General features: G+C 42.1%; 1 protein-coding gene across 1 annotated transcript in view; it reads left to right on the forward strand.

The window, feature by feature from the left end:
* The first annotated feature begins 2,232 nt into the window (after positions 1-2,232).
* LOC139361548 (disco-interacting protein 2 homolog C-like) overlaps positions 2,233-20,517 on the forward strand; it is an 87,645-nt gene continuing 69,360 nt past the window's right edge. The window contains exons 1-5 of the mRNA XM_071090135.1: positions 2,233-3,608; positions 4,754-6,084; positions 6,704-6,870; positions 6,973-7,061; positions 7,926-8,051. Coding sequence (XP_070946236.1) covers positions 8,030-8,051 — 22 coding nt within the window. The 5' untranslated portion in view covers positions 2,233-3,608; positions 4,754-6,084; positions 6,704-6,870; positions 6,973-7,061; positions 7,926-8,029. The remainder of the gene's footprint in view (positions 3,609-4,753; positions 6,085-6,703; positions 6,871-6,972; positions 7,062-7,925; positions 8,052-20,517) is intronic.

Here is a 20,517-nt window from a genome sequence, read left to right on the forward strand (position 1 = left end):
CAGGTGTGCCTTGTGTTGGGCATGTGGATAAAGAAGTTTAACCCATCCCCTCTTTGAGAATGGCAGGGCAGTAACAAAGGCGGTTGATTTATACATGGCCATCCTCGTGAGGTGAGGACCTGAAAGGTTTACTGCTTTCCCGGAAAGCTGCTCTGGGCGTCACCATCACTGATCATGGACAGCAGCTCAGAAGCCCCCTTAAGGTGCAGGGAGGGACCGGCGCTGGTCCTGTCTGTGCCCAGGCTGCTGGTCACCCTGACGGCCAGGCGATGGCTGCCTGTGCACGAAGCTGGGGTTAGAGTGAATTTGGGCAGTGTCGGCTTTGATTTAGGTCAAGAGTGATCAGTCTTCCTAAAATACTAGCCATGAAAGCTTTCATAGATTGTAGTTCTTTGGGAGATTTATATGTGGTTTTTAAAGCACAGGGCCCATGGCCAGTGTTGAATTACATTTTGTTCAGTGTAACTGACAGGACACTGGACCTGAGTCTCAGGCCTGCCACAGGGTTCAGGGAGCTTCAGAGAGGGAGATGTTTGTGCTCAAGTTTTCGCAGATGGGATGGGACATGGGCATGGGGCTGGAATGCTCTCAACTTCAATCTTCAGTCATCGGTATCACCTGTGCACACGCATATCGTTTTCAAAGATGGACAAGCTTTTGGGAAATATCTGAAGACTTTTCCAGTTTTGAAAGAAGCCGGGATGACACTGGAAACGTCAGGTGTCTTGGCTGCTGATCAGGTCCATCACCACGCACATGGTCCCTAACCTGGCCCACCTCTGATCATGCACAGCGGGTGACGAGGTCCATAACCTCACACTTCTGTGCACAGCAGGTGACCAGGTCCCTAACCTCAAAAGCTTCTGATTGGGTGCAGCTGGTGACCAGGTCTGTAACTTCGCATGGCTCTGATTGTGCAGAGCTGGTGACCAGGTCACTAACCACCCACACCTCTATTCATACCCAGCGGGTGACCGGGTCCATCACCTCACACCTCTGATTGTGCATAGCAGGTGACCAGGTCTGGAACCTTGCACACCTCTGATCGTGCACAACGGGCGACTAGGTCCATGACCTCACGCCTCTCTGCACAGTTGGTGACCAGGTCCGTAACCTCACACCTCTGATCGTGCACAGCTGGTGGGCGCAGGACCCACTTCAGTGAGGGGCTGACTTCCCAGGTGTGAAGGGGGAATGCTGTGTGGCTCGCTAAGCCCCTCCATGCTTTGGGGGCTCCAGGCTGTGGCCGGCAAGTAGGAGGTGGTCCCAGGAGGCTGCTGTGTGTTGGGGATGGGAGGCAGCTGCAGGGTGGAAGTAGGATGATGTTGTAGGGGGCCACTGTGGGGGGGTGGGACGGGAGGCAACTGCAAGTTGGAAGTAGGATGTTGTCCCAGGAGGCTGCTGTGTGGGGGGGAGGGAGGAGGCAACTGCAGGGTGGTGTGGTGGTCCCCGTGCCACTGATTTCAGGTTAAAATAGAATGTGGACCTCTTTTTACCATAGTTTTTAATTACTCCGCTAGTTTGTGTTGCTGTCTCTTGCTATGAAGTCCACAGTCTGATGTCTCTGTGGTCCCCATGTTTCCCTTCTGCTTGTGTTACCCGATCCTGTGGGTCAGCTGTGAGGAAACCACTCTCCACTCCTCATCTGGAGTGGTCTCGAGCTGGGTGTGCTGGTCTCCTTGTGGGCTAAAGTGTTCTTCTGTTACTGTTTTCTCTGTTTCTTGACCAAATTTAGCAGACTTGTGTATGATGCAAACACTTTAAAAAATGTCTTTTGCCTTTATAAAGAAAACACCTGCATTGCTTTAAAATGAACCTTTCCTGTGTCTCCATCCTTCCTCACAGATTGCTCTGTGTTAGAAACTCGGTGGTGTGTGCGCTTCATGGCCTCATTCCATCAAGCACTGTAACCTCTGATTGCAAAAGTGACTACACTCAAGGCAAAAAACTTCGCAAACGTTGGAAATAATGAACAAAAACAATATATTGTTCTCTTGTCACCCTGAAATGGCTACTCTTAATATTTTGATGTACTTCTTTGAATTCTTTTTAAGTAAAGTCGCTTCTAACACAAGCACTTTGATTATATTGATCAAATTATATTCAGGAAATAAGGAGAAAGTAAAAAGAATATCCAGTTTGGGGCAAAAAGGAAGACGACATAGAAAGAGGCTGTAAAACTCCCTGCAACTTGAAAAGCTGGGTTGTGGTGGATGTGGATTTGTTTTTACTGTGAGAGACCACAGGATTCTTCTTGGCACTGAAGGGCAATAAGATAATACCCTGTGTGTGTTCTGGTGGCTGTATAAACCGAGCCGCATGTCCTCTTTCGAAGCAGAGAAAGCATGAGGTTTGAGGTAGTGGTTTGGTAACTTTTGGAAAGTCTGTTTGTAGGACTGCACTGCAGAGATTAGGTCAGTCTGAATTAGAGTCGAATGATCTGTTCAGGCCTTGGGAGCTTTCTACACCGGGTGTACGCCTGTTCTGGATGTGGTGTAGAAGGAACAGGACTGGGAGGGTTTCTTGCTTCCCAGTCATAGAAATGCCTGCAATTATCACTGTTTGTTGTTTCTCGGGAAGCTATTTTGGGAAGGAAGTGTCCGTTCCAAGGCTGCTGGTTGGCCTTTCATCACCCTGGGGGTCTTGGTGTGGGTCACGGGAGCTGTGACTGCTCACGCGTGCAGCTCTGTCTCTCTCGCTGCCGCGCCGGTAGACAGCTGGTCACCAACACAGTGTGTGTCCCAGTGGCCTTTGAGAAGAATTCTCTATATCATTTTTATACAAGGTCCTTTTTCCTTTCAATGTCAACATCGTGCCTTCTAGCCAAGCGATATGTTCTTGCAGAAACAGGAAGTGTGGCCCAAGTGAGAAATGAGGGAATTGATCCATAACTGCTATCAGTTTTTATAGAGTTGAGCCATTGTAATTTATACACAAACATGTTAAATCTGTAGAAGTGAGTCACGGTGCCAGACCCTCACAAATGCCGAATGTCTACGTGGGACCTCTCTTCTATCGGGTCCACATCACAAGAAGAAAAGTCGCTCAAATGCAGGACGGAGTGGACGTGAATCTCCGAAAACTCCATGAATCAGAGTGACTGCTTTCCCAATTGCTGGTCTCCCCATTTGAGGTTGTGAGATTCCCGTTCTGAAGCTCCTTCAATTTCCCAGCATCCATTTAACTCCTTCATGGAGATAACAGACTCACACTGATACCTTGTTCTCAGATTTTCTAATTAGAAAAAGCACATATTTCACAAGAATTGTCCAGCTAACTCACTCCTTAGCCTGGGGTAAGCCACATACCTCTTTTCTCTTTAAAATACTCAACTTTCAGAACTCTTGGTAAATAAGAATAGGAAGGTACCATGACTTTGGCCACAAGCAGTATTATGTATAATGTGCAAGTGAGTGCCTTGAGAGCCATGGTTGCTAAAAACAAATTTTCTCAGAAGAGAAAAATGTAAGCAGTTCTTTACATGATCGTTAATTTTGTTTTGCCTAAATAACATCTTGTCGTTGTACAGGGATACAGGACGTTGCTGAGTATTGACCGGGGCGAGTGGGTCCTGCTGCCCCACTGTGTGATCCTGAATATCGACAGGGGTGAGTGGGTCCTGCTGCCCCACTGTGTGTGACAAGCCCTTTGTTTCTGGCCTGGAAATGTCCTGGCTCTTTCAGTGCATTGGGGTGGTGCTGGCCCCCTTTGTTAGTTTGCATGTGAGGCAAAATCTCACGCCTTTCACTCTTGTTGACATACAGATGCCAAAGCTTTGAACAAATTCTTACTAAATCAAACCCAGAAATATGTAAAAGGGATAAGAATACCATGAACACTTAGAGTTTGTTCTCATGATCTGTAGTTTTGCATTGCACATTTGGCTCATCATTCAAAAATCAATGTAATTCACCACATTAACAAAAAATAAAGCAGAAAACCCATTTTATCCTCCCGGTAGACACTGGAAAACATCTGTTGAAATTTAATAGTTCTTATACGAATTTCCTATCACATCAGGAACAGAAGGGAACTTTCTCCATTTGATAAAGGCCACTCCTGAAAAACAAGAGCTGACCCCCCTCCTCGGTGGTGGCAGCCGGGGAGCTCTGCCCACAGTCAGGGGTGTCGGGAGCATGGCCATTCTCCGTGCTTCAGGTTCGCATGGTGCACACTGGGGCCCTCGTCCGTGAAGTTAGTTAGGAGAACTAAAAGGCATAAAGACTTGGAAGCAGGGGGAGATGCTTGATGTACAGAAGATACAGGGCCTTATTTAGAACATTTTAGGAAATGTACAAACAACCAGAAATGGTGTGAATTTTGCAAGCATGCAAGATGGACTCTTCGCAACAGATGTATACAGATGCCCAGTGGCCCATGAGAGGTGCTCACCAGGGAGTCATTGGGTAAGTACAACTTAACCCCCGAGGTTCCCCTTCACAAGAGTGGAGAAGGGAGGACAGTAGCAGGTGCTGGTGAAGATATGACAGACTGGATCTCAGACTGATGGAGACTTAAAATGGCACAGCCACTTCAGCAAATGTGGCAGTTTCTTTAAAATGTGTACACTTACCATATGGCCCAGCAGGTATGCTGTAGACGTTCACCAAGGAGAGCAGAAAATGTGTGTCCTTGTAAAAGAATGCACATTATCTCCAGAGTAAATTGTCATAGCCAAGAACTGGAAACAACATAAATCTCTCTCATCTGGAGAAACATGAGCAAATTCTGATATATTCATACATTGTCCTAGTTCCCAGCAGGAAAAACGTACAAAATGCTGAAACCAAAACAGACAACGGGGATGAGTTCCAGGAGCCTTGAACTGAGCAGAGAGTGAACACCACGCCGTGGAGTCCATGTGACAATGGAGAATCTATGCGAGTCTCGGGTGACGGAAGAGCGCCAAGAACACTCCTCGAGAATGAACAGTGGCTGTCTCTTGAGGGCTGGGATTGACTGGGAGGGGACTTGTGGGAACTTTGATGCAAAAGATTTGATTAGGGTAATAGATTTCCATTTATCGAAATGCGCCAAGTGTACTCAAGATCTGAACATTTCACTGTGTATACTTTGTACTCCCTACCTTCCAAAAAAACAATGAAAAAATAATTACAAATGAGCACTGAACTCGATAGATTTTTCACCGTGGTATTAGATAGCAATTCTGAAAGCATTTCTGTATCTCCAGGCTTAAGCAAATAAGCTTAATAAATCAGTGAATATATTGAGTGCTGCAGGTGCCAGGTTTCTTTCTTGGTAAGAGGTAGAAATAAGAAAAGGCCAAAGCCTGGAATGGATCACGTGGGATTAGGTTGCAGCAGGAGGTACAAGTATCAGCTGGTGGCTCCTGACAGATGTAGACAGGGATAGAAGTGCCTGTGGATGGGTGTGGGTGCACATGCGTGTACATGCGTGTGTGTGTTCTACTTGCCGGCAATGCCCAGCAGCACCCGGTGCCCACTCTTAGCTTCCAAACTCCGTTCTTCACTAGAAGGAGCCCTGGTCTAAGGGCTGGGGAATCCGGTGTCAAATCTGGGACCAGTTGAGCAACAGAACAAACCATTGTAACTATGAATCATAACCCACGAAGCCAGACTCCGTGAGTATATATGGACATATGTAAATGAATGCTGAAAGATAAAATTATTTTTCAGTGAATATGGAAGATCTAATGATTTAGAAGGAATGACAGGAAATCAGTGGATGCTAAAACTAGTAGTGGAGAATTCATGGAAAACAGAATATGCACATAGTGTCAGGGTGTCTCCTCCCAAATCTTAATTTCAACGCGAGAAGTAGCATCTTTGCTTTGGAGGCACTTAAGCACCACCTTCACTGAGTTGCCGATGTTAACATTGTCACGTAAGACAGACTTCTGCGGTGTCCCTGCTAAAATGCATACTCCTGAGTCTAGTCCGGAAGATACCAAAATAAAGGACAAGCTGTGAAATAACTGACCTGTATTCTTTAACATTTCCAATTTCAGGAAACACAAAACCTGAGAAACTTGGATGCTGGACGGGTAAAAATCACATGACAAATCAATTCATCATCCTGGATTGGATCGTAGAAGAAGACAAAGTAAGAAAATTATGGAGACAGTTGACAGCATTTGAAAGTGAACTTTGTATATGACAGTTAAATTTCCGGATCTTGAGGAAAGTGAATGTGAGAGCATATCCTTGTGTTTAGGAAATACATTGAAACATTTAGGTATGGAAGGATATAGTATCTGATATTTATTTTCATTTGACTTAGAAAATTCATGGGGGAGGGGGGAAAGCAGTGATGTAAGATAGGAGCAGTTGGGCCTAAGTTGAGCCTGGTAAGTTATGTGGGAATTCACTACGCTGGTCTTGCAGATTTTCTGTGTCTTTGAAATTACATCCAAAAAGTTTAAAACGGAGAATATGCAAAACAAAAAGCGATTTGTGGAAGTGAGTGGACTGTCACCTCATTGATCCTTCAGTTTTCGGCCATGAGCCAAGTCAGTCACATAGTGGTTTTTGACCTGGGAATTAGAAATAGTGGCCAGATGACCAGGCTCTTTATCTAGTTAGGGAGAGAAGTGTGCACAAAGGCTGACAAGACCAAGCAGTGTGATGAGCTGCTTGTGGGCGTGATGCTGAGGGTCTGGGTCCTGTCTCAGGTGGCAGCTTGGGGGTTTTAAGCCAGAAAGCCACGTCTGATTCTCTTTCAGTGGGATCATTCTCGCAGCTTCAGAGAAAACTGCCCCAACTCGTCTTCACTCACGCTGGCCATTTTTGGTGGTGGTGGTTTTATTCTGCTAACACCGTTCTCACTGACAGTTTAGGGCCTTTGAGCGGATTTTTGCCTGTGTCTCGAAGATTCTCGTCTTGACAGCCGGTATGTTTCATTCCTGTTGTTCTGATTCTGTGTTAAGAGGGTTCTTCCCTGGCTTCACAGTTTGGAGTTGCTGCTGCCTCTGTCTCTGCTTTAATTCTCTAGCCCATCTATCACTTGTCTCATCCCTTAAGAAGTGGCCTGCGTGAGATGCCATGAGACTGTCTGCCTTATCACCACTGCGACCCCAACCCGTAGGGACTTACAGAGAAGGCATTCAGTGAATGTGTGGAATTAATGTAATGGGTTAATAGCCACAAAATGTCTTAATGGTTGTTTTAGTCCATTTCCATGCTGCTGATAAAGACATACCCGAAACTGGGAATAAAAAGATTTAGTTGGCGTTGCGGTTCCGCATGGCTGGGGAGGCCTCAGAATCATGGTGGGAGGCGAAAAGCACTTCTTACATGTCAGCAGCAAGAGAAAACGAGGTAGAAGCAAAAGCGGAAACCCCGATAAGCCATCAGATCTCATGAGACTTATTCACTATCACGAGAATAGCACAGGAAAGACGGGACCCAGTGATTCAGTTACCTCTCCCTAAGTCCCTCCCACGACACATGGGGATTCTGGGATGTAGAATTCAAGTTGAGATTTGGGTGGGGACACAGCCAAACCATATCCATAGCCAACACAGTCCTGGCCCATGGCCGGTGTTGAGCTGAGCTGCGACCGTGGCTGTGTGAGTTGGGGTGCGAGGCGTGCACACGCCTCTCAACGGTACAGTGAAAGGATTTGGAGGCTCAAACGTGTGACCTACAAAGAATCTCCAAAGATCAAGGTGCATTCACCCTAAAAAGAAAAATCTCAGTGCAGTTTACACCCAGTGTTTGCTTGCGGATATGGATTCTACAGTAATAAAATGAATAATTAAAAGTCTGTGAATAAATTTTAATGTCTTTATGGAACTGTAAACACTGATTTTCTTTCCTCACCCACCCATCTGTTGGTGAGTTTCAGAAGGTGGATGAACCGTGCTGCGGGGACAGAGAGGAGGGTGCAGCTTGGCCTCTGGGACCTAAGCTGAGAACTGAGTGACTGAGCTCTCTCCATTTCAGACGTCCACACGGAAGCTGTCCAGGCGGCTCTGGCCAGACACAAAGAGCAGAAGATGGCGGTGCCTATGCCTTCCAAACGCAGGTCCCTGGTCGTGTAGACCTCCATGGACGCCTACACCCCTCCAGGTAAGGGACACGCTCCCCGACGCTGCCTCCTGAACATGCTGGGCGCCTCAGAATTGACCGCTAGCCCAGAAGTTGGGTTTTTGCCTTCAAAATCATGGTGCAGAAATGCAGATTTTGTGAACCAGAAGTCCGAAAACAGTGCATGAAAAGTAACACTATGTATCTGTATAAATACACATTTTTAACTTTTCATCAAGATTGATACATATGATACATACCAGTAAAATCTCACACAGTTTTATTCATTTAATTCCTTGTAGGGAAAAGGGAAGAGTTTGTAACCCTATGGGTGGAATTGGACTTTTCTTCTGATTAGGCTGTTGCATGCATATTCTCAAATCTTCAGATAAGTGTGCTACATTGTTGGATTGTTTTAGAACAAGCGAATTGGACAGTTTAGGCAGCTACCCGAATCAGGTCATAAACTTTGCCTGCAAGTGCCAGCTAGTATTTTAGTTCCTGCAGGCCATAAGGTCTCTCACAACCACTCAACTCTGCCCTCAGCCATGGGTGACAGCAAGTGCGTATGACTGTGTACCAATAAAACTTTATTTACAAGAACAACGGACCAGATTTGGTGCAGGGACCTGCCAACCCCTGATCTAAATTACTGAAGGTAATAGCCAATTTATATTTCTGCTATATAATACTGCTTTTCTTTAATCTTGAATTTTACGTAACTACCCCAATTCTCTACTTTCTCTGCCCAAATAATTATAAACTAGATTTCATGATCTTCACACCCAAGTAAAGCAGAAAGTTTAGTTATCCAGATACTTGTTAGAGACACGGATTGAACCTATGCTATTTGGTGTTTAGTTTCTGTGATTTTGATTCCAACATTATTCATGCCGTTGTTGCAAGCTTGTCTTCTCAAAGGACCTGAATCACCTTACATCCCACGTTGAAGCTACATATCACTTTAAATGACCCAGTATTTTTGCTCCAATACCAAAGAAACTTAAGGTACAATACGAATAGTTGAAAATGTACAACATTTTCGGGAGTATCTTTACTTCTGAAATTTAGCTTAGTCTTGGCAAGCAGTGAGACAGAAGGACGTGCTTCAGATCAGAGCTGAGGTCAAGCGTACGTCCACATTACTACAGGCAGTTCCTGAGTTTCACCTTTACATACCTTTACAAATGAAGGTACTGAAATTTAAAGGACAGAACTTAGAGTGCATCATTTTGGGTTTTCGTTGCTTTTTGTTTTGAGACAAGGTCTTGCTCTGTCACCAAGGTTGGAATTCAGCATCATGATGGCAGCTCTTGGCTCACTGCAGCTGTGACCACCTGGGCTCACGCGGTCCTCCCACTTCAACCTCAAGCAGCTGGGACCACAGGTGCTCGCCACCACACCCAGCTAATTTTTAAGTGTTTGTAGAGACAGGGTGTTCCTATGTTGTTTCTGTTTCTCATTGACACATAACGTGTTCTTCATCTAAAGAACGCAGTGCCAGCCAGGCAAGGGAGTGAATGCCATGCTAGCAAGTTGTTGACAAGGGAGCCCTTTCTGCCAACGTGCTCCCTTGGGCTCCTCCCTTTCCTTATTTTAATATTAAGCCACAGCACATAATGAAGGACTGGGCACGATAGCTCATGCCTATAACTCCAGTAATTTGGGAACCCAGGGCAGGTGTATGGCTTGAGCCCAAGGGTTCAAGGTCAGCCTGGACAACATGGCAAAATGTACAGAAATGCCTTTTGTACATCTTGTCTTCACCAAAAGTACAAAAAATTAGCTGAGCCTGGTGGTGTGCACCTGTAGTCCCAGCTACTTGGGAGGCTGAGGTGGGAGAATCACTTGAGCCCGGGAGGCAGAGGTTGCTGTCAGCTGAGATGGCACCACTGCACTCCAGCCGGGGCAACAGAGCAAGACCCCCATCTCAATTAGAAAAAAATAACGATAATAAATGCAGACTCTTTAAAAATGATTAGGCCAGGCATGGTGGCTCATGCCTCTAACCTCAGCAGTTTGGGAAGCCAAGGCAGGCAGATTGCTTGAGTTCCCAGCATTTGAGACTAGCCTGGGCAACATTCCAAAGCCCATCCCTGCAAAACATACAGAAATCAGCCAGGAATGGTGGTGTGTGCCTGTGGTCCCAGCTGCTCGGGAGGCTGGAGTGGGAGGATCAGGGTGCAGTGAGCCATGATCGTGCCACTGCACTCCAGCCTGGGCAACAGAGCAAGACCCTATCTCAAAAATAACATGCTTACTCCTGTTTGTTTAGTTAATGGTTATAATTTGCCAAAACTTATGGCAAAATAATTGTATTTGTATGTGTTCTTTGTGTAACTAACAACATGGACGTAAAATATTTCAAGGGTTGAAATATTTTAAACCAAATTTTTGGCACTAACCAGTATGTAAGGCAACGGGCATTTTTCTTGACCACTTTGTATAAGAGAAAAGACTTTGAAATGGAAGAAACAGTGCGGTTACGGTTATTTGCTTATTTCTCGTATTGAATCCAACCGCTGACAAATGTTACTGGGTCATGTGTGATGAATAACCTCCTTGTACAGATGTCTGCAAAATATAAAAGAATATTATTTGAAATGTTATTTTTGTGAAATATTTGGATTTGACCAACAGTTTTATATCAGCCATAAAGCATCCCTTGTAAATTTTCATCAGGAGTCCTCTTGATATATCATATGGGGCAGTTTTGTAAAATCGTAAATGTCAATATCATAAAAATTTTTTACTCCCAGCCTATTTGTGCTTAGCGATAGTTTGCATGTTTATTACCGTACTTACTTGATCCAAATCTTAGCTGCATTTTCTTACCTATTTTTCTTGGTTGTTGGTAACAGTGGTTAGATCTTACTCAGTTTCATTGCCCTTCAGAGAATGTTCTTGAAGTTTATCTTCTATGAAATGACTGGCTGCTGACCTGGATCCTAGTTTCTGGAGAAACTCTCATTAGGATTGTCGCAACGCTAGTATTCTATGGGTGAAACTTTCCTTTAGTTTCCGAATGTAAAGATAAAAGAATAATTTGCCAAAACTACTTCTAGCCATGATGAGAGAACAGGGACCCAAATCACCCATCTGCCCTAAACAACTGTAAAACTGCACAAAACGAATGAGGTGGCTGTTTTTAGACTGTGACCACAGCTGTACCAGCCAGAACCTGAGGGCGAGGGCAGGAGAATGAATGAGATGCACCCACAGTACACTTGCCCTCTGGAGAACACCTGCAGACCGTGGTGCCGAGAGTTCAGGTGTGGGAGGAGTATGGCCATCCTACCACATCCAGAAGGCGGAGCTCGGAGAGAGCTCAGGGGTGGCGGAGCATGGCCACCCTACCACGTCCAGGAGGGGGAGATCAGAGAGAGCTCAGGTGTGGCGGAGCATGGCCATCCTACCATGTCCGGGAGGGGGAGATCAGAGAGAGCTCAGGTGTGGCGGAGCATGGCCGTCCTACCATGTCCGGGAGGGGGAGATCAGAGAGAGCTCAGGTGTGGGCGGAGCATGGCCATCTTACCACGTCCAGGAGGGGGAGACCCAAGTGGGTGCAGGATGGGAGCTCTCCACAGATTCACACCAACAGCGAATCCAACCAAGCCTGCCCATGTCACGATGACCCAGCCGTGCCTGTGCTAACTGCTAAAACAAGAGCTGGAAAGCTTCAGAGGGAGGTTAGGGATCCTGAGTGTGCTCAACAAGTTACCCACAATGTGTAATATTCAGCAAATAATCACCGCATACACAGAGAAACGGGGGGTAGAATCTGTGGTCAAGAAAAAGGCAGTAAAAAGTGCACACACATGCAGGATGGTCTCTGTCACTCACCACATGCGGCGGCTGAGCACATGACGTGTGCCTGGTCTGAACTGGATTTGCTGCGTGAAAGACATGCCAGTTAATATAAAAAATAGAAAATATTGTATTTGTTTTTTTTTTTAATTTGAGACGGAGTCTAGCTCTGTTGCCCAGGCTAGAGTGCAGTGGCGTGATCTCGGCTCACTGCAATCTCCGCTTCCCGGGTTCATGCCATTCTCCTGCCTCAGCCTCCCAAGTTGCTGCCCGCTGCCACGCCTGGCTAATTTTTTGTATTTTTAGTAGGCACGGGGTTTCACCGTGTTAGCCAGGATGGTCTCGATCTCCCGATCTCGTGATCCACCCGCCTCGGCCTCCCAAAGTGCTGGGATTACAGACTTGAGCCACCGCATCCGGCCTATTTGTATTTCTTATTGCAAGTATAGTATGAGCATTTTGAGTTAAAAATATACCAGTAAAATTAATTATACCTGTTTATATATTTATATGAGGCTACAAGGAAGGTTATGAGGCTACAAGGAAGGTTTCAAGTTCTATAACAGGACTCTCATAATTCTGTTGGAAAGTGCCAGTCTACATGTCTGATACAGCAGAAAACTGAGTTTTTAAATCTGCAATTATAAATATTTAGGGAATCAGAGTACAACGTGTCAGAGAATGAAAATATTTTAATTCTTGAGCCAGAGGAAGGGAAGACACTTTTCACTATAATGGAGTTGGGGAATTTCAGGTTCTGTACACGATAATCTTGAGAATTGTCACTCCCTCCTCACAGGTAAAAAGCTGAGCAAACTGAAAAATCAGCAGCTCTTCTTAAACCTGCAAGAGACGTGAGGTCACCGGCAAGCCACTGTCCCCAGATTGGCTGGACAGGTAAAGCAGATGAATCACCATACACTGGAGCACAATGCTCCAAGGAACCCACGCTGGGATTGGAAACCCTGAACTGGAATTGACAAATTGCTGCAGTGAGCTGTGGCCACGTCTGAGAGTTAAAACCTCCAGGAGGCCTGTGCATATGGGTCTCATGCTTTTGTGAGTTGTATCATCAGAAGCTCAATCAGGTTCTCGAAGTAAACATCAGAGAAAAATCCCCTCATACTTACTACAGGGGAAAGAGAATAGGAATCATTTTTCAATATGCAAGTGCACTCTTCACTAGGTCCACCTTCCTGAGAAGCTAGTTAAGTGGAGACTAACCTGGTGGGATTTTATCAGAGCCTTCTGACCTGGGAGAAAGGGAAATACCCAACTCCAACCTCCAGAGCTGAAAAGCAAAAAAGAACGGAGTATCCAAGCACTATGGGACTTCCACAGAGGCATAAAATATGCATAACGGTAATACAAGGGGGAAGAAAGAGGAACAGAAGAAATATTTGTAACAGTAATAGCTGAATTTCCTCAGATTAATGCCAGACACCAAACCATAGATCCAGGAAGCTCAAGAAACACCAAGAAGGATAAATGTAAAAACGATGACGACAAAAACAAAACAAAAATAAACTCTATTTGGGCATAAAATATTGAAACTATGGTGAATCAAAGATTAAAAAGCAAAGAAACCAGAGTAATCTCCTTCCCTATGGAGGATCAAAGATAAGAATTATTTTCAACTTCCCCTCAAAAACCATGAAAGCAAGAAGTGGAGTGAAGTATTTAAACTATTGAGAGGAAAAAAATTCCGTTAACCTAGAAGTCTATACTCTGTGAAATTATCTTTCAAAAGTGAAGAAAAAGAAAAGACCTTCTCCGACAAAAATTGAAAAATTTGTTGCCGGTAGACCTGCCTTGCAAAAAATGTTCAAAGTTCTCTAGAGAAAATAGTAGAGGTCAGTAACTCAGCTGTGCACAAAGAAAGGAAGAGCACAGTCTGTTTACAGGGCTCACAGCTGTCATCCTAACACTCTGGGAGGCAAAGATGGGAGTAGAGCTGGAGGCCGCTTAGTTGAGACCAGCCTGGGCAACGTTGTGAGACTCTGTCTCATTAAAAAAAAGCCAAACGTGGTGGCCAACACCTATAGTGCCAGCTACTTTGAGAGGCTGAGACGGGTCACTTCTTGAGCCCAGGATCCCGTTCAAGGCTGCGGTGAGCTATAATGATGCTGCTCCACTCCAGCCTGGGCAACAGAGAAAGACCTTGTCTGTTTAAAAAAATAAATAGAAAAAGAAAAAGCATTAAAGAAGAAATAGTGAAGGTAGAAGAAAATCTTTCATTTTTCTTAACAGATCTAACTTAACAGTTCATTCATAATAGCGACAGTAAATATACTGTATTATATGCTTATGTATATGTCATATACACACACTTAAATATAAGTGAAATGAATGAGAGCAGTGATACCCAAGGGATGGGACAGAGCAATTAGGAATTAGGGTTATTTTGTTATTATAGTGTGCTTGCATTATCAAGAAACCAGTGTAGTGTCATTTGAAAGTGGACTTGGGTTACTTGTAAATTTATATTGCAAATTCCAAGGCAGCCACTTAAAAAAAAAAAAAAAAGTAACTGATATGCTAAGAAAGGAAAGAAAATAAATCATAGAATATGCTCAATAAAGACCACAAGGAAAAAAAAGTGAAAGACAAAAACAAAGAACAAGGGCAACAAATAGAAAATAGTAACAAATATGGTAGATGTTAATTCAACTGTATATTATTACTTTCAATGTCAGTCCAAATGCACCGAACTATATATTATCTATAAGAAATCCACTTTAGATATAAAGACATACATATAGATCAACAGTAAAGGGATGGCAAAAGATATAAATGTTAACACTAATTTTTTGGTGTGCAATGGCCCGATATCTCACTGCAACCTCTGCCTTCCAGGTTCAAGTGATTCTCCCTCAGCCTCCCGAGTAGCTGGGATTACAGGCATTTGTCGTCATGCCTGGGTAATTTATTTATTTTTTCTATTTTTGTACAGATGGGATTTCACCGTGTTGGCCAGGCTGGTCTTGAACTCCTGACCTCAGGTGATCATTCTGCCTTGCCCTTCTAAAGTGCTGGGATTACAGGCATGAGCCACCGTGCCCGGCCAACACTCATTTTGAAAAATGGAAGTGGTGATATTAATTTTAGACAGAGTCGACTTTACATCAAGGAAAGTTACCAGAGATGACTATTACGTAATAAAGAGGTCAATACTCCAAGAAGATGTAACAATCCTTAAATGTACTTTTGCTAACAAAGTATCAGAATTCCAAAGTAAAAACTGATAAACTTCAAGGAGAAATAATTAACCCACTATTATAGTTGGAGACGTTAACACCCCTTTATCAGAAATGGACCAATTCAGTAGCCAGAAAAGCAGTAAGGACAAAATTGAAATCGGCATCCTCAGTCAACTGTATATAACTGAAGTTTATAGACTATTTCCTCCAACAGCAGCAGAATACACAACATTCACCAAGACATACCATGTTGTGGTCCATTAAACACACCTTAACACATTTAAAAGAATAGGAATCAAACAAGTATGTTCTCAACCACAGTAAAGTAGAAATCAATAATGGACGACTGGAAAATATATTAGGATATTAAACAGTACACTTATACATAATACATTGTTCAAGGAAGAAACCTGAAGATTTCTTTGAATTTTTGAAGTAAATGAAAATGAAAACTTGTTAAAATTTGTGAGCTGCAGTGACAGTAATGTTTATAGGGAAATTTATAGATTTAAATGCATACGTTAAAAATAAGATCTAAAATCAATCAGCTTCCACCTTCGAAAACTAGAAAAAGAACATCCAATTAAATTCTAAGCAGGAGACAAATAATGAAAGAGCAGAAATCAGTACATTGAAAACAGAATATCAGTAGAGAAAAATCAATGAAACCAAAAGCTGGTTCTTTGAGAGAAAATCTGTAAGCCTCTAACAAGAAAAAGAAATACAGCAGATAAATTACCAATATCAGAAATGAAATAAGGGACATAACTACAGATCCCATGGACATTAAAAGGATAATAAAAATTATGAATAACTCTATGGCCACAAATTTGATAACGTGGATGAAATGAACCAATTTCTTTAAAGACAGAATTTGCCAAAATTTGAACAGGAAGAAACGATCTGTATGGGCCTGTATCTGTTAAATTGAATCAGTGGTTAATAACCTTTCAAAACAGGAAGTGCCAGGCCCAGATGGGTTCACTGGTGAATTCTACCAAATATCTAAGAAGAAATTATACCAATTATCTACAATCTCTTTCAGAACATAGAAGCTGAGGAATACTTCTTAACTCATTCTATAGAGCCAGCATCATTTTAATATCAAATACCATTTTAATAACAAAATATTACAAGAAAACTACAGAACATCTCTCATGAACATAGGTGCAGTAATCTTCAATAAAATATTAGCAAATCTAGCAAAAATTGTGCACTAAAACCACATGGAATTTCATGTATCCAAAGCCGGTTTAACATTGAAAAGCCAATTAACGTAATTCATCACATTAATGGGTCAAAGACTAACAGATGCCTCATCTAAGAAGATATAGAGATGGCAAATCGACGTATGAGATGATGCTTCCCATCACGTGTCATAGAGAAATGCAGATGAAAGCAACAGTAAGATATCACTACACCAGAATCCAGAACACTATCAACACCAAAGCCTGTGAAGATGTGGAGCTGTGGGAATTCTCTCTCATTCATGGCGGGTCTTAATAAAAATAGAACAGCCTTTAGGAAGACAGATTGGTGGTTTCTTACAAAACTAACTATACTCTTACCATATGATAAAGCAATTACACTCCTTGGCATTTGCTCAAAGCAGTTGAAAACTTATGTCTACACACAAAAGCCTGCAAGTAGATATTTAGAGCAGCCTTATTCATAGTTGTCAAAACTTGGAAGCAACCAAAATGCCCCTCAGTAGGTGAATGTATAAGTGAGCTGTGGTACATCCAGACAATGGGATATTATTTGAGGCTGAAAATAAATGAGCTATCCATAAAAAGACACGGAGGAAACTTAAAGGGCATATTGCTAAGTGAAAGAAGCAATCTGAAAAGGTTGTTGTATGATTCCAGCTTTACAACATCCTGGAAAAGGCAAGACTATGGAGACTGTAAGAAGATCAGTTGTTGCCAGGGGGGGGCAGGGATGAATAGGCAGAGCAGGAGAGTTTTTAGTATCACGTGATCTCTGTATGATACTGTAATAGTGGATACATGTTATGCATTTGTCCAGAGCCATATATTGTACAACACCAAGAATGAACCCTGATGTGAATGATGGAGTTGGAGTGGTAATGATGTTTCACTGTAGAAGTATCAGTTGTGACAAATGTACCAGTCTGGTAGGCAATGTCCATGATAGGAGACGCTGTGCATATATAGGGTATACATGAGACATCACTATGAAGCTGGAAAATATGACACTGAGATGAAATGGCGCTGATGGGCTTAACAGGTTGGAGAAGGAAGATGAAGTCTGTGGGCTCGAAGGGAGATGAAAAGGAATTAACCAAAGTGAAGCCCAGAGAAACAAAATGGAAAGAAAAGCCAACAGAACCTCAAGCTCCTGTGATACGTCAATATACTTGTAATACAAGAAGGAAAAGAGAGAGAAGAGCAAGAACCTTTGAAAAAAGGAGTCAAAATTTTCTCAGATTGATGTCAAACACCTGTGTCCGGCCCCGAGAAGTTCAGTGAACTCCAAGCAGAACAAGTATAACAAGAAGCACATCCGAGTTCATGATAGCCAAAGTACTGAAATCCCAAGATTAAGAGGAGATCCTGAAAGGACTCAGAAGGAAAAGACACGTTACATACCAGAGAAGCATTTCAAAAACGCGTGACTTCTGTGAAGATACAGTGGAGACCAGAAGACCATGGAAAGACATTTTTTTAAAGCACTAAAAGCAGGAGAAAGGCCTGTCAACTCATATCCAGGGAAAATCTCCTTTATAAACAGGGGTGAAACAACACATTCCCAAATATGAAAGCTGAGAGAATGTGTTATCAGCAGAACTACACTATAAACGTGCTAAAGAATGTACCTGGCTGATTGCAAAGGATATCAGATGAAAGGTTAGCTCTACGGAAAAGAACCCTAGAAATCATAACAGTGCACTCTAAATTTTCTAGAATATAAAATCATAGAATATTTTACTCTGATTTTATGGTTTTTGGTTTTTTTATGATCTTATAATTTTATGATATAAAATCATACAATGTACACACTTCTCTATGCCTCCTTTACCTGTTTTGAAGTCCTTGCTGTACCATGCACCAGTAGTTTATTTCTTATTATTTATTTATATTCTATTTGATAGATATGACACATTCTGTTTATTCATTTACCAGTTGGTTATTCATTGTTTCCATATTCAGCTGCCATTGACATTAATGTACATATCTTTGTGTATGCATATAATTTCTTTTATCTTAAGTGGATGCCAAGTAGCATGATTGAGTCTTATTGTAAGTTTAGGTTTAGCTTTTTAAAAACTGCCAAATTATTTACAAAATAACTGCACCATTTCACATTTCCACCAGCAGCATATGCTCATCCCAGTTTCTCCACATCATCACCACCAATAGTTACTGTTATTTTTATTTTTGTCATTCTAATTGATGTGGAATGGTATATCATTGTGTATTTACTTTGCAACAATGAATGATGCTAAGCATTTTTAATGTGCTTATTAGCTTTTAATGTGCTAATTCCTATTCATAGCCATTTGTATATATTGGTAAAATGTTCAGATTTTTTGCTCATGTTGTAAATGGGTTGGTTGTCATCTTATGGGTTACAGGTGCCTTATGCAATCTGAATATAAGAGTTTTACAGATGTAACGTTTCTCAGTGAAAGAACAAACTACTATGTAGCAGACGGAACAAAGCCTTTCCCCCAAGATACCCAGGTCCTATTCCCCAGAACTTATGAACCTGTTGTCTGAAGTGGTTAAAAGGCATTTTGCAGCTGATTAATTTAAGATCTTGAGATGGGACCATTATCCTGGTTTAAGTAGGTAGACCCACTGTAATCAAGAAGGTCCTTAAAAGAGAAAAGAACTGGAGACTGGATTGATGCACTTTAAAGATGAAGAGGGGCCATGAGTCAGGGACACAGGTGGCCTCTAAAAGTTGGGAAAGGTAAAGAAATGGATTCTCCTTTGAAGCCTCCAGAAGGAACGTAGTTCTGCTGACACTTAGATTTTACACTTCTGACTTCTTCATCAATAGGATAATAGATTTGTCTTGTTATAAGCCACTAAGATCAAGGTAATTTGTTACATTAGTTATAGGGAGATAATCATCTTTTAAAACTTACTAGTTTTCTATTTTAATGAAGTCCATTTCACTAATTTTCATGGGTTGTGTCTTTGGGAGTTTTAGAAGTGTCATGGTCTTACTGTTCTTTCATTTAGGTCTGTGATCCATTTGGAGTTAATTTTTGTGTGTGCAGTAAAGATCTAAGTCGGATTTTTGTTTTCGTTTGGTTTGGGGGATTCTTTCCCCCACGGTTTTTCTTTTTGGTGTGTGGGTACCCAGTTGCCACTGCAACATTTGTTGAAAAAACAAACTACCTTTCTTTTACTGAATTGTCTTGAGACCTTTGTCAAAAATAAATTAATCATAAATATAAGGCTTTATTTCTGAGTTTAATTCTGTTCCTTTGATGTATACATCTATTTTTGTGCTAATACCACTGCCTTAATAACTATGACTTTATGTAAAGTTTTGAAATCAGATAGTGAAGTCTTCCAACATTGTTTCCCTTTTTCAAATTTATTTTGGCTATTGTAGGTCCTTTGTATTTCCAGATAAAATTGAGAATAAGCTTTCCATTTCACACACAGCCTTCTGGGATTTTATTAGGCAGTGCCTTGAATTAATGGAACAGTTTTGGAAGAATTGTCTTGATAATGCTGCGTTTTCGAATTCACGATCATGAATCTGCCTCCATTTATTTAGTTTCCATTTATTTGGATCTTTAATGTCTCTCCGTAATGTTTTATAGTTGTCATTGTACACATTTTGCACCTTTTTGTTAGAAGTTCAGCTGAATGTCTTCTGCTTTTGATGCTATTGTGAATGGAACGATTTTCTTAATTTTATTTTCAGGTTTTTTATCGCTAGTATATGTATATCTTTATCTTGTGTCCTATGATCCCATCAAACTTTGTTTTAGTAATTTTTGGTGTACTTCTTGCCATTTTCTACATGCCAAAGTCAGGTCATCTATGAATAAAGACACTTTTATTCCTTTCTAATCTGGATGTCTTTATTACTAAACTTGTTAATTTATTTCACCAGCTAGAACCTGCCAGATAATGTTGAATAAAAGTGGCAAGAGGGGACATCTTTGTCTTGTTCTCCATCTTAGGGAAAACGCATTCTATTGTTTACCATTAAATACAATGTTAGCTGTGGCTTTTCATGAATGTACTTTAACAGGTTGAGGAAATTGCCTTCTATTCATGGTTTGTTGAGTTTCGTTCTCTTGAATTTGTCAGTACTTTTCTATGTCTCCTAAGGTTAACACGCGGTTCTACTCCGTAATTCTTTACCGCGTATGACATTAATTCAGTTTTGAATGTTAAATCAACCTGACTTCCTGTCCCCATGGTGTGTAATTCTAGTCACCACTGGTCATGCTGTATCATCCATTTCATATGCTGCTTGCTTGGTTTGCTGCTATTCTGTCGAGTGTC

Source organism: Macaca nemestrina, unplaced genomic scaffold (assembly GCF_043159975.1).
Source record: "Macaca nemestrina isolate mMacNem1 unplaced genomic scaffold, mMacNem.hap1 Scaffold_59, whole genome shotgun sequence".
Taxonomy (NCBI): domain Eukaryota; kingdom Metazoa; phylum Chordata; class Mammalia; order Primates; family Cercopithecidae; genus Macaca; species Macaca nemestrina.